Source organism: Oryctolagus cuniculus, chromosome 3 (genome assembly GCF_964237555.1).
Source record: "Oryctolagus cuniculus chromosome 3, mOryCun1.1, whole genome shotgun sequence".
Classification (NCBI taxonomy): domain Eukaryota; kingdom Metazoa; phylum Chordata; class Mammalia; order Lagomorpha; family Leporidae; genus Oryctolagus; species Oryctolagus cuniculus.
In genome coordinates, this window is record NC_091434.1 from 8,363,714 (window position 1) to 8,378,854 (window position 15,141).

The 15,141-nt window shown below is 44.1% G+C and overlaps 1 protein-coding gene across 3 annotated transcripts in view; it reads right to left on the reverse strand.

The window, feature by feature from the left end:
* CAB39 (calcium binding protein 39) overlaps window positions 1–15,141 on the reverse strand; it is a 93,540-nt gene that overhangs the window by 34,652 nt on the left and 43,747 nt on the right. For 2 of the 3 annotated variants that reach the window (XM_002712517.5, XM_070070080.1), the window contains exon 2: window positions 14,464–14,620. The exons of the other annotated variant lie outside the window; for it this stretch is intronic. In XM_002712517.5, the coding sequence (XP_002712563.1) occupies window positions 14,464–14,577 (114 nt within the window). In that variant the 5' untranslated portion in view covers window positions 14,578–14,620. The remainder of the gene's footprint in view (window positions 1–14,463; window positions 14,621–15,141) is intronic. 3 annotated transcript variants of the gene reach the window in all.

The following is a 15,141-nucleotide window of genomic DNA, read 5'->3' on the forward strand; positions in this document are numbered from 1 at the left end:
CCTAAGACTGCTCGTTTCAGCACTGCGCAGGCTGGTGGCTCCGTCTCTGGCTGCCCTGCACAACCTCGGGTGTGCTCTACCGAAAATGTTCCCTTTCAGCTTCCACAGCTGCGAGTGCGGAAGGAAAGGCGACGATTCACTAATACTTCACGCTTCCAACTGCCTCCAGTCCTTCAGTGCAGCTGAGAAACATTTCTTCAGTGGGATGATTTCAACCAGGAGTCCCAGCAGCACGCCTTTCAAAGCCGCCCCATCCTCCTCACGAGAAGTTAGTCTTTGTCGACTCCACATCTGAACATCTAGGTTTACTGCTATAAGACTCTCTGATTAATCAAAACTTCCTCAACTTCCTTGCTCCATCTTGATATATTTCTGCCTCAAGTCTAGCGACACACTTAAGAAGCTTTTGGAAAAGATGCCCAGTCCCCAGGCTGATTACTAACAAAAGGAGGGGACACACCCTCAGCACGTGATCAAGCGAGCATCACCAGTACTGAGACTGCTGGTGTCATGTGCCCCTGATAGGATGCCCTCACAAGGACACAGCATCATTGCTACCGCAGTACTTCTGCCCAACATGTATAACCCACACTGAATCAGGCAACACCAGTCAAGTCCAAATCAAGCAACATTCCAAATAACTAGCTCCAACTTTTTCAAAACTGTAGCCATTAAAAAAAAGGAAGCTGGAGGAAAGTTCTAGATTAAAGGAGATGTTACAGCTGAAGGCACTGTGGGATCCTGACCATTACTAGGACAACTGATGGTATCTGGAAAAGGCTTGTGGTTTAGTTCATGTTCAGGTTCTTTGCTGATTTGAATCACTGAGCTCTGGCTGTGTACAATGTTAACATCTGGAGAAGCTGGAGGAAGGAGCCTCTTTGCAGGCATGTTGTAAATCTGACAAGTTCATTAGTCCTCTATTTCGCCTTTTCTCACAGGCAAGGGCCAATTCATGTTAGTTCCAAAGCTGATGGCTCTACCTCTGTGTGCTACAGACAGGGCTCCTAACCAAGAGAAAATGACCTTGACTCAAGTTTCCCCTATGCAATTCTCCCAGCTGTGTGGGCTCATGGAAACTCTCTGGATTTCTTCTAATTAAGGAGGCAGGGCCAGATGACCCTTGAGATCCATTTAATTTCTTAAGATCTCAAGTTCCAAATAAAGTCCTTCAAATAAAGTCCTTCCAAATAAAGTGCCCTGTCTTGCACTCAACACTCTCGCCCTGCTCAGGCTAACCTGAATGCCTGTCAGCCCTCACCCCTCTCCACCCAGAGCCTCTGTGTCCTCAAACCTCCCCTCTACCCTGAGCCCACAGCAGCTGGGCCTTCCTTCATCACTGGCTTTAGAGTTCTCTTTCGTCTCCCTCATTTCTCTAACGTACTCAAGAGCTTGGGAAAGGGCTTACTTACATGTCTTTATTATATTCCACCTCCACACCAATGTCAAAGATGACAATTTACACACAGTATGACTCTGTGGTTCTGTTAGCTGAGTGAATTGTTTGGGAGGTGTCTGTCAGCTGAACATGGTGTTCTGAGACAGAAGCACTTGTATGGGCCAGTTAGCCTCATATTATGTTTCATGGGCACAGACTGCTTTCTTAATAGCAGCCAAATGTTTTATAAATACATGGGCAAGAGGAGAACCACGTGATAGAAAAGTCCCCTGTATGACAAGCCTACTCGCTTGACTGGATAATGTGGACTGTCCATCACTGCTGACTTGTCTAGGTGAGAGGTAGAGAATTTTGTTTCTTGTTTTCTCACAGCATTTAAGTCATTTGCCCTGTATGTCTCTACAAAGCAGCTACATGTAGTGGGAGTCTAGAGATACCCTAGCAGAGCAGAGCCACAGAGAGTCTGGGGGCTTGGCAGAACTTCTCAGAATCAAGAGTCTGAACTGACAAGTGCAGTCCCTTTGTCACAAGGGGGCAGGCATACTGATCTGAAGCTTCAAAGCCCCACTCATACAACTGAATGATCACAATTTGTTAATTACCTTTAAAAATATATTTAAATTTTCTTAGCTCAGAGGGAGACAAATGAGTATCTATTTGAGAGAGAGAGAGATCCCATCTGCTGGTTCACTCCCAAAATGCCCGTGCAGGGTCAAAGCTGAGAGCTGGGAACTCAGTTTCTTCAGCTGTCATTCCAGCTTCCTAGGTTCTGCATTTGGAGGCAGAGGTTGGAGTCAGGAACCAGAGGCAGGTATCACATCCAGCTACTCTGATATATGACACAGCTTTTCAACCACTAGGCTAAATGCCCACCCTAAGAAATAACTATATGAAAGTATTTAAGCTATAAGGTCAACTTAAACAGTACCCAATATCCCAAAGTTCACAGCTAATACTCACCTCACTAATAGCAACGTTAGCACTAACTTCTTTCCCTCCCAGGGTAAGGTAGGAGAGGTAACTATTTCAAAATTTTAAGAGTAGCATCCCTAATAACTTCTCCAAGTCACACCAAGGCTATGAGACTTTATACTGTGTGCTTTTTCTATAAATAAATAAAGAAAAAACAAAGTGGGAAAACAGGGGCTGGCACCATGGCATAGTAGGTTAATCCCCCTCCTGTGATGTTGGCGTCCCATATGGGCGCTGGTTCTAGTCCCGGCTGCTCCTTTTCTAATTCAGCTCTCTGCTGTGGCCTAGGAAAGCAGTGGAAGATGGCTCAAGTCCTTGGGCCCCTGTACCCATGTGGGAGACCTGGAGGAGGCTCCTGGTTATGGATTGGCACAGCTCTGGCCATTGGAGTCATTTGGGGAGTGACCCAACAGAGGGAGGACCTTTTTCTCTGTCTCTCTCACTCTCTGTAACTCTACCTCTGAAATAAATAGAATCTTGAAGTGCGGCATCCCATATGGGCGCTGGTTTGACTCCTGGCGGCTCTGCTTCTGATCCAGTTCTCTGCTGTGGCCTGGGAAAACAGTAGAAGATGGCCCAAGTCCTTGGGCCCCTGTACCCACACAGGAGACCTGGAGGGAACTCTAGACTCCTGGCTTCGGATTGGCCCAGCACCAGCCTTTGTGGTCATTTGAGGAGTGAACCAGCAGATCAAAGACCTCTGTCTCTGTAACTGCCTGTCTCTGTAACTCTGCCTTTCAAATAAATAAATTAAAGAAAAAAGTAAACACCTTACAAAAATATTCTATTTCATCATGATAACGTAAAGCTGCTTACTATTTTTTTCCCCTCCTATCAAGGGCAAATACTTTTAGAGACACTGCTGGTGAGAATATAAATTTTACTGTAAGCAAATTGGCAAAATATATTTAAAAATTATATTTAAAAAAGGTGAAATCCCTCTATTATACTTTCAGGAACTTAAACTATGGAAAGAGATCACAGGCAGTGCCAGTTACAACAGCAATGAATTCAAAATACAATGTATCACGGTTCGGGCGCTGTAGTGCAACAGTTAAAGTTGACACCTGTGATGCTGTTTGGAGTCCCGGCTGCTCCACTTCCCATCCGCTCCCTGCTGATGCGCCTGGGAAAGCAGCAGAAGACGGCCAAATGCTTGGGCCCTGCACCCACCTGGGAGACCCAGAAGAAGCTCCTGGCTCCTGGCTTTGATCTGGCCCAGTCCCAGCTGTTGTGGCCATTTGGGGGATGAATCAGCAGATGGAAGATTTCTCTCCCCTCTGTCTTTCCCTCCCTCTCTCTCTGTAATTCTGCCTTTCAATTAAGTAAAATACATCTTTTTTTAAAAAATAAACTGTATCCCACTGAAGAGGTTAAATCATGATACAACCATAAAATGGAAGACCATGAGAAGCTTGAAAAATAAGTATATTTATACTAACAGGCAAATAACACTCAAAAAAACAAAGCCGGTTACCTAATAGCACGATCCTATACTCATTTACATGTCTGTCCCAGAGTTGGGGGACAGAGAAAGACAGAATCCATAAGGGCATCTCAACATGTTAATGATAGTCATTTCATGTGGCAGTGAATTAAGAATGAGTGTTATTTTTTTCTTTACACTCTTCTGTCCTTCCTGAATTTTTTTGAATGAACATAAGGGTATGTTAGAATATGTTACTTTGTATAGACAGATTTAGAGCTAAATTTAAACGACTAGGCTTAATGAAGGAAATGCAGGTCTCAAACACAGGCCCACATTACAATTTTATGTTACCTAAAAAGCTCTTATGAAAAGAGAAAGAGGGGAAAGGTCCATGTTTGCGCCCCTTCCCTAACCACTGATTTAAAATGAACAGATGTTGACGTAAGAAGAAAGAGTGTGATGACTGCAAAGTTTAGGCAAGGATACCGAGGCAGCACTTCTTAAAGGAGTCAGGAAGAGGGACCAGTTCTAGGGAGGAGAAAGTTTGAGTTGAACATGCTAATTGAAATGCTGCTGCAGCCCAGCACCACCGCGTCCCAAGTGTCGAATGAGATGTCTGATGTCAACCAGGTCAGTGATTTCCATACTTTTCTGGGGGTCACTGATGCCCTACTCTCCATTCCTGCGTGCTATCATTTTCAAAGTAAAAAATGTTACACAGATTCCCGATATACAAATTAGGATAAAGTAAAACTTAAAAAGTACACTACGGGAGAAAGAGCGCCTGAGCCATGACTGATTTGTTTCTTCTGAGTATCCTTTGCACATATGTGGACCACTAAGTTTAAAGGAAACACACAGGCACACTCCATACTCCCCATCCCTGCCCCAACTTCTAACTAAAATCCTATCTGCTATAGTGCAGTTCATCAGAAGGATGGACCACATCTCTCTAGAAATGCAGGTAGCAAAGCTTCATGGCTGACAGGGTCTGTTGCAATTGCTCAACTCCACACTGCAGCAGGGAAGCAGCCATAGACCACATGTGAATGGATGGGCCTGCGGTCCGGCACAGCCCCACTTAGGAAAGCCGGCAGGGGCCACCTGGGCTGCAGTCTGCTGACTCACGCCCTGAGAAACGTCGGGTGGGCAGCAGATGTGAACCCGGACTGAGTGTGCACAATCACTAAGTCCTCTCAGTTCCCTCTCAGAAATCGAACTTTACATCTCCTTACCAAGTTCATCTTCTGCCCTATGGAAGTCTAACTTCCCACACAGACAGTCACTCCTATCCCATCTCTGACCTTGCTTCTAGGAACGTAAAGTGATACAGGAGCTCTGGAAGGTCTGGCAGTTTCTTATAAAACTAAATATGCCCTTGCCATACGCCCAAGGAACCGTACTCTGAGGTAGTTATCCTAGAGGAGCGGAAACACGTTCACACAAAACCTGCACAGACATGTTTTAGAGGTTTCATAATTTTGATGTTATTCTAAATGGAGTTATTTATTTTTATTTTTTAAAAAATCTCATTTGAAAGCAGAGTGACAGAGAGTGAGGGAAAGACAGAGACACAAAGAAATCTTCCACCCCCTGATTCATTCCCCAAATGACTGCAAGGGTTGGGGCTGGGCCAGGAGCCCAGAACTCCATTCAGGTCTCCCATATGGATGACAAAGGCCTAAGGACTTGGGCCACCATCCACTGCTTTCTCAAGCACATTAGGTATTGCAGGCAATAGCTTAACCAGCTGCATCACAAAGCTAGCCCCTAAATGGGATTTTTAAACTGTTCAAACAATTTTGAATTGTTCATTGCTACTATATAATTGTCCTTTGTATAGTGATCTTGTAACTTGTGATTTTGCTAAATTCAATTATTCTAGGTTTTCTTTTTTTGAAGATTCCTTCAGCATTTGTTTGTAGATAATCGTTGCCATCTACAAATAAAAAGTTTTGCTTCTTTCCACTCTGAATCTCTCTTAATTCTTCTTGCCTGATTGTACAATCTAGAACCTCCAAATACAAAGATGAACAGCAGTGGTGAAAGTGGACATCTCTTATTCTTGCTTTTAGCAATAAAATGATTCAGCTTTTCATGCATAATGCTAGCTATGAGGTTTTTTTACATACCTTTATTAGAAAGTACTTTTTTATTATTATTAATAGAAAGTTCCTTTCTATTCCTAGTTTGCTGAGTTTCCTTTTCTTTTTTTTTAAATCAGAAACAGAGGCTTTTTTCCCCACCTATTGATAGTTTAAAACAGTGAATTATATCGAAGGATTTTTTTTTTTTTTTAATTTTTTTGACAGGCAGAGTGGACAGTGAGAGAGAGAGACAGAGAGAGAAAGGTCTTCCTTTGCCGTTTGTTCACCCTCCAATGGCCGCCGCTGCAGCCGGCGCACCGTGCTGATCCGAAGGCAGGAGCCAGGATCCAGGTGCTTTTCCTGGTCTCCCATGGGGTGCAGGGCCCAAGCACCTGGGCCATCCTCCACTGCACTCCCTGGCCATAGCAGAGAGCTGGCCTGGAAGAGGGGCAACCGGGACAGAATCCGGCGCCCCAACCGGGACTAGAACCCGGTGTGCCGGCGCCGCAAGGTGGAGGATTAGCCTATTGAGCCACGGCGCCGGCTCTCGAAGGATTTTTTAACTCTGGACCAGCCTTGCATTATAGGAATAAAATCCAGGTGGTCATGATGCTCATATTATCCTACAGTTAGATTCAGTCTGCCAACATTTAGTTTAGAATTTTTTCATCTATCTTCATAAGGGGTATCAGTCTGAAGTTTTCTTTTTCTTACAGTATTGTTGTCTTAGTTTGGTGTCAGGGTAATGCTGATGGGACAGACCGAGGTAAGAACTATTCCTTTCTCTTAACTTTTCTGGAAGAGCTTGCATAGAAATCCTTAGCTGTTCGAATCCCATGAAGTCTTCTGGGCCTACAGTGTTCTTTACGGGAAGGTTATTAACTAAATATGTAATCACTTTTATATAGGGCTATTCAGATTATTTTTTTCTGAGTATGACAATTTTTGTTTTTTTTTTTTTTTTAAGGAATTCATCATTTTCACCTAGAGTGTCAAATTTATTTATATAAAATCTTTCATAATATTCTCTATTATTCTTTTAATATCTGTAGGATCTGTACTGTTAACTCTATCACCCCAGATATTGGTAATTTTTGTCTTCTTTCTCCTGATGAGTCTTAGGTAGAATTTGTATTATTCATCTTTTTATTTTCTTCTGCTGCCGTTGTTTTTGAATTAATAGGTTTCTACTTTGATAGTTATTTCCTTTCTCCTGTTTACTCTGTGTTAAATCTGCTATTCTTTTAGTTTCTTAGGGCGAAAGCTTAGACTCAGCTGATTTCCTAATACAGATATTTAGTGCTATCAATTTCCTGGAATGACACTTTAGCAGCATCCCACTAACTGAAATGCTTCCATTTTTATTCCAATCTATTTTCTAGTTTCTTTTTGGATCCATGAGTTATTCAGAAATAGGGTAGTTAACTTCCAAACATTTTGGGGATTTTCCAAGGCTCTTTCTGTTACTAATTTCTTTTTTTTTTTTTTTTAAGATTTATTTATTTATTTATTTGAAAGTCAGAGTTATACAGAGAAAGGAGATGCAGAGAGAGAGATCTTCCTTCTGATGGGTCACTCCCCAATTGGCTGCAACAGCCAGAGCTGCGCTGATCCGAAGCCAGGAGCCAGGAGCTTCTTCCGGGTCTCCCACATAGGTGCAGGGGCCCAAGGACTTAGGCAACCTTCCATTGCTTTCCCAGGCATTAGCAGAGAGCTGGATCGGAAAAGGAGCAGCCGGGACTAGAACCAGCGGCCAGATGGGATGCCGGTGCTTCAGGCCAGGGCGTTAATCCACTGCGCCACAGCGCGGGCCCTCTGTTACTGATTTCTAATTTATCTGTAGTCATGGGAAATATGTCATATAACTTTAGCCTTTAAAATGCACTGTGAGGCCGGCACCGCGGCTCACTAGGCTAATCCTCTGACTTGCGGTGCCGGCACACCGGGTTCTAGTCCCGGTCGGGGCACCGGATTCTGTCCCGGTTGCCCCTCTTCCAGGTCAGCTCTCTGCTGTGACCCGGGAGTGCAGTGGAGGATGGCCCAAGTACTTGGGCACTACACCCCATGGGAGACCAGGATAAGTACCTGGCTCCTGCCATCAGATCAGCGCGGTGCGCTGGCCGCAGTGCGCCGGCCATTGGAGTGTGAACCAATGGCAAAGGAAGACCTTTCTCTCTGTCTCTCTCTCTCACTGTCCACTCTGCCTGTCAAAAAAAAAAAAAAAAAGCACTGTAACTTAGTTTTATAGCCTAGAATGTGATATATCTTGGTAAATGTTCCCAGAATTCTTCAAAAGAATGAGTAGGTGTGTTCTGCTGTTGTTGAGTGTTCTATAAATGTTAATCAGGTCAAGTTGGTTGATGGTATCCTTCTGGTCTAACTAGAAAGTTGATTTTCTGCCTACCTGTTCTATCAGTTATTGAGAGTAGAGTATTGATGTTTCTGACTATAATTGTGGCCATGACTTTTTTTTTTTTGCCTTCTCTCAGATTAATCACACATTTCTAGTGATGCTATTTTTATGGTGCTATCTATACTCCGTTTTCTTGGACTGACACAGAGCCATAACTTTATCTATATGGTATATTTATATTAAGATTCCCTTCAACCCCCCTCTCCCCAGCTAACTAACTGACCATTCTTTGATGCCTAATTCAGTCAGGTATAGAATTTTCTATCTTTTTTTATCTACAAACTCTTGTTGACTAAGTGATTTAAGTCTCCTCATGTAAGTTAACCAACAAATAATAGTTCAGACTTGAGTACCATGTCGAGAAACAGAGCACTCAGATCCTGCTACCAAGCTCATGGTGAGTCATCACCAGGTCCATTTGTTATGACTGCTTGACTACTCAAGAAAAAACATCCTCGGGCCAGTGCTGTGGCACAGTAGGTTAAGCCTCTGCGTGCGGTGCCGGCATCCCATACTGGTGCTGTTTCTAGTCCTGGCTGTTCCTCTTCTGATCCAGCTCTCTGCTATTGCCTGGGAAAGCAGGAGAAGATGGCCCAGATGCTTGGGCCCCTGCACCTGCGTGGGAGACCTGGAAGAAGCTCCTGGCTCCAGATTGGTGCAGCTTCTGCACTTTTGGCCAACTGGGGAGTGAACCAGCAGATGGAAGATCTTTCTCTTTGTCTCTCCCTCTCACTGTCTCTAACACTACCTCCCAAATAAATAAATAAAATCTTAAAAAAAAATTCCTCTGATCATCCTTAACTACAGGCTAAGGTAATGAACACAAAACTATTTGGACTGTGCCAGGGCCACCAGGACAGGTCTCTTGAGAAATTTCATTTATCTTACTACTTCTCTAACGGCAGCAATGATACTTGGCCACCATCATAGAAACCTGGAGGTACTTGCTATGGTGCCCCTCCTTAGTCACAAAGTCAGTATATACATTGTTACATTACTTACAGCAGTATCTGAGTGAATTTAGCAGAAGAGAACAAGGTGACAGTGTTTCATGTTAATGGTGCTTTCTATTTCATGTTGAATAAATACAAATACTGGGGGCAGGGTTTGTCACAGCGGTTCAAATGCTGGTTGGCACACCTGCAACCCATATGCCAGCTCCTCCATCTCTGATGCAGCTTCTTGCTGAAATGCACCTTGGGGAGGTAGCAGATGATGGCTCAACCTGGTTTCCTGCCACTCACTTGGGAAACCTAGATTGAGTTCCTGGCTCCTGGCTCTGGTCTGGCCTATCACAGCTATTGGAGGCACTGGGGGCGGGGGCAATGTGCTGTGGTGGTGAATCAGCAGATGGAAGATCTGTCTTTCTCAAATGAAGTTAAAATAAGTAAATAAAAACTTAAACAATACAAACACTTGTTAAGCCATGTTTTTGGAAGGCTTCTATTCTAGGAGGAGAAAGAAATAGTAAACAAATACAAACTTCATTATACAGGAAAACAGAGCAAGATAAGGGGGAACAGGGATGCCACAGGGTGCAGCTGCATTTCAAATAGGAGCTGGGTGAGAAGTGGCATCTGAGCTAAGACTTGAAGGTACCAGGGAATAAGCCAAGTCACGAGCTGCTCCAGGCCAAGGGGACAGCCAGATGCAAAGGCCTAAAGGCAGGAGTACGGCTGGAGCAGAGGAGGCAAAGACATGGATGCCGGGAAGAACAGGAGGACAGAGACCACTGAGTCATAGGCCTGATCGTCTGCGACAGGGGTTGGCATTTATTTTTCTGTAATAGGCAGCGTGTAAGTATTTTAGGCTTTCCAGACTACTTAAGGTCTCTTTCACATATATTCTGCTTTGATACATAAAACCACCTGTAAAGAGCCTTCCATGCACCCAGACACAATCCATCCACAGAACTTCCTTGAGGCCCAGGTCGTTACTCTAAGGAGTGAGAAACCAGCCAACGAAGACGCTCGAGACTTCTGGTCTGAAAAACCCAGAAGGATGGCATTCTGCTAACCACGACCACAGAGACTCAAAACAGTAGGAATGGTACCTGGCAAGTACACAAAAGATCCTGCTGTGACCTGAATGGAAGTGCTTTAAACCTGAAGATTAATTCGGGAGGAAAGGACATCCTAACGATATCTTATCTGCCTGATAACACAGGCCAAGACCAAGTATTCTTTGAGCTTCTGAAGAAAGTTCCCACGGCCTTTTCATACAGTCCAGCATACTTCTTGATAAAACTATTTGTACACTTTTTAAATTAGACACTGTTTTAAAAATTTCATTCTCAAGTTGGTTTCATTTAGCATTTAGGGAAGTTATGAATATTCTATTCATTTATTTACATACTATAATAAACTATTATTTTCCACTGATTCTCTTATGTGTTGTAAACATTTATGAACATATCAATACTATAATTTTCTCTAAAAGAGCTGAATTTGTCATTCCCTTTTTTTTTTTCCCTAAGATTTACTTTATTTATTTGAAAGGCACAGCTACAGAGAAGGAGAGATGGACAGAGATCTTCCATCCACTGGCTCACTTTGCAATGGCTGGGTCTGGGCCAGACTAAAGCCAGAAGCCAGCAGATTCTCCCTAGACTCTCAGTGGGTACAGAGGCCCAAGCATTTGGGCTGTCTTCTGCTGTTTTCCCAGGCACATTAGCGGGTATATGGATTGAAAGTGGAGCAGCCGGGAATTAAACGTCAATAATGGATGCTGACATTGCAGGCAGTGGTTTACACCCGCTGTACCATAACACCTACCCCAGTATTTGTCATTTCTAAGCCATTTTTTAATGTACTGGCCAGAATTTCAAAAACAAAGCTAAATATAACAGGTCACAGCATGCACCTTAGTTTAACAGGACTATCTAACATCAGTTTTCCAGTATGATACTGACATCTACGTCATTTTTCATGGTTTTAAATTCAGTGACTTGATTTTCATCTTCTCATTGTTTTCAGAACTTGGGTCCCTTCTCCTTCTCCACTGCATTAACTGATACTTCCTTTAGAGTCCTGATAAGAAAGAGAATCAGGGGGCCAGCACCCGCGTAGGAGACCTAGAAGAAGCTCCAAGCTCTTGGCTTCAGATTGGCGCACCTCCAGCTGTTGCAGCCACCTGGGGAGTGAACTAGTGGATGGAAGATCTCTCTCTCCCTCTATGTAACTCTGTCTTTCAAATAAATAATAAACAAATAATAATAAATAAATCTTTAAAAAAAGTGAATCAGAAATTCCAGATTCGTCAAAGTAGTTTGCAAGGACTGCTCTTCAGAGCTGCCCTTCCTTTAAACAAAGATTATTTTTTCCTAAATTTAACAATTTTTTCTTTGCTTTGTTTTTCCAAATAGCAGGAGGTTTGGAGCAGCAGTTCTCAAGCTCGGCTCCACTGACATTTTTGGTCAGGTAATTCTGTTGCATGTATAGCATTGACTGCAGCCTGAACTGATTAGGCGCCAGCAGCATTGCTCCCTAATGTTACAACCAAAAATGTCTCCTGTCATTCCAGGGGACACCTTGGAGGGCAAAATCATCCCGGGTAGATGATAAGTAGACAAGGATTTCATCAGATCCCAGGAAGGCCTTCCGCCACTTCAGAACTCAGCCCTCTGCCAGCTTCCTGGATCACTGCCACACAGACCTTTCATGAATCATCAGAGTAATTTCCAAGTGTGGATCCTGCGTTCCTTGAGACGTCTTTGAAGGGTCTGTGAGGTCAAGGATAACTTTCTATCGATACTAGGACATTATTTTCCTCTCCCCACTGGATTGCTATTTGCCAGCATTCACGGTGCTGGCACCCCGGCATGATTCGGGATGGTGATACCAAACTGAACCAGCAGCCACTGTGTATCAAGATAAAAAAAAAAAAGCCAATTTCAATTAACAATGCCCATGAAGAAGCAGAAGAAAGTTATTAATTTCATTAAATTCTGACCTTTGAATATGCATACATGGGTGTGACAAACAGGAAGTATATACCAAGTTCAGTCAAATTCTTACTGAATATGGCTGATTGGCTGTCTTATGGAAAAGCACTTATATGATTGTTTCAGGTGAGATGAACTAGCTGTTTTTATAGGACACCATTTTTACTTGGAAAAAAATCTGACAAATTATTCAGAACTGAGTATTTAGCAGTTTTCTCAAAATGAATGAAGTGGGACAGGCAGTAGGACAGTGGTTACGATGCCTCTATGACAACCCCTGGCGTTGGCCCCTGATCCAACTGTCTGCCCATACAGATCCCAGGAAGCAGGGGGGATGGGTCCCTGACACCCACATGGAAGACCTGGACAGAGTTTTAGCTCCTGGCTTGAGCCTAACCCAGCCACAGCCCCAGCCCTAGCTATTCTGGGCATTTGAACGAGCAGATGGGAGATCTCTTTGTCTTTCTCTTTGCCTCTGAAATAAAATAAATACTTGAAAAGGCTTATTTTATGTTACTAAATATAATCTATATATTTTACTATATAGGTATGCAAAAAACTAGAATTTGCACAGAAAATCTAAAGGTAGAATTATAAAAACTTTTACAGATTGTGTATTACTTCCAATAAAAGAAAAGAAAACACATCTTCATGCCATAAGTACGAATTTCCCTGCCTCATCAGAACACAGGCAGGGGCCGGCGGTGTGGCTCAGAAGGTTAAGCCTTTGCCTGCAGTGCCAGCATCCCATATGGGCACTAGTTTGAGTCCCAGTTACTTCACTTCTGATCCAGCTCCCTGTTAATGTGTTTAGGAAAGCAGAGGAAGATAGCCCAAGTGCTTGGGCCCCTGCACCCACGTAGGAAGCCAAGTAGAAGCTGCTGGCTCCTTGCTTCCGCCTGGCCTGGCCCTGGTCATTGTGGCCATCAGGGGAGTGAACCAGCAGATGGTAGATCGGTAGATCTCTGTCCCCCTCTTTCCCTCCCTCCCTCCTTCTATCTCTGCCTTTCAAATAAATAAATCTTAAAAAAAAAAAAAAAACACATGCAAACCATAGTCTTAGACTTAAAAAGATAGTAGTGAAGCAGTCTAACCTTCATCTCAGGACAGAAAACAATCTTCTACATAAAAGGGTGGGAGATTTATTCTAATCAAAGATTCATTCAACAAACAACAAGCTACCCAGGCCATGGAAGCAAGTACTATGGAAGACACAGGTATGTCAGAAATGACACACTGGTCAAAGGGCTCATGATCTAGAGTAAGAGACCAAAATACATCACCAACAAAAACAGGGAGAAGACAGCAGCAGTTCTGGCATTTTCCTAACAGATTCCACAAATGGTGAGGATCTGTTTCAAGGTGCAGGGCTGGGACAGAAGATAACCCAGACAGGCTGGGATAGGGTACTCGATGAAGCCATCAGGGAAAAAGAAATGTAGGAGAGAGTATGGAAACATGAATGGGGCTTTGGTGGAAATGGGCTGTGGGGCATAAGACTCCAAGCAGAGGCAACAAGACAAAGGCACTAACACAGGACATCTGGTATTTAACTTGGCAGTGATTGCTGTGGCCTACAGAATGCCGGAGGGAGGGGCTATAATTCACCAGATCACAAAGGGCCTTGTGTGCTGGGACAGGAGCCTGCTCTGAGGGGCTAAGGCAGGGATGCAGTATAGGAAGTACAAGAAGGTGACTGCCAAGCACCCTCAGGAAGATGACCAAGGTCATCTTCAAAATGGAAACAAAGTTAGAATCGATTCATAACCTTCTAGGAAGTGGAAAACACATATTTGGGGAAAAGCATCGTTTGAGGGACAAAGGACAAGGAGAGATTGGGGTGAAAGTCGGGTTCCAGACCATGGCGACTGGGTGGATGAGGTACTGGCATAGGAAGGGAGAACCTGGGAGACACTCGGGAGAAGATGCTCGCAGGGAGGAGGCAGGCAGAACAACCGACTTCAAAAACAAATAAAATAGACACAACGGAAAGAAGTCTGCAAAGCTCAAATGAAAAACTGAGAACAAATCTGGGAACTTATCTGTGAGATGAAGTATAGGAGGAAACGAATGTTCCAGCAGCAGCAAATGCCACTTAACCATATTTTAGAAACCCCAAATGAACTCACATTTGGACTTAATGATGTTCAAAATCACCTCCTCACCACTACATCCACTCCTAATGAAAAGGCTCGGGTGGGAGTGCAGCCAGACACATACCTTCTCTGCCTTTTTGTCAGAGATGTCCTGCTTCTCGAGCACGGCCATGCTCTCCTTCAGGTTCTTCACAATGTCTGCTGGCGACTTGTGAGACTTCCCGAACGGGAACGGCATGGCGGCAGCGACAGAGGCCCGTGCGGCGCTCTGCCTGCGTGACCTGCAACAGAGCATGCGGCTCCCGTGAGACAAGAGTGGGGGCAACCAACAGAAGACAGCCAGTGCTTCCGAAGCCATTTTTGTAAGACTTTGAAAATCAGTAGGAACTGGGCAGCCCACTAAGGTGAGACGCGATCATACAGCGATGTCTCCGAAGGACAGGGCATTCTGCACCTCTCAAATCCCCCAACACCAGGTGAGGATTCTGCTCTTGCTGCTCCCGCTCACAGGCAGCCACTGTGCCTGGCCCAATGCTGAGTGCGTTAGTTCATCATCTCATGGACTCCTTCCAACAATCCCTGAGGGACATGACTGCTCCCATTTATAGGTGAGGTTGAGCAAGGCTGAGAATGCAGCTCAATGTACCAAGCACAACAAGCTCAGATCTGTCCAGATCCCAGCATCCTTAATCCCCACCGAGTACCTCCCCATCAGTAAGTATCTCTATTTCACAGCTGAGGAAAACTGTGGCCAAAAGTTACCTAAGAAGCTTGGCCATACAACACTTAGCAACAGGCCTGT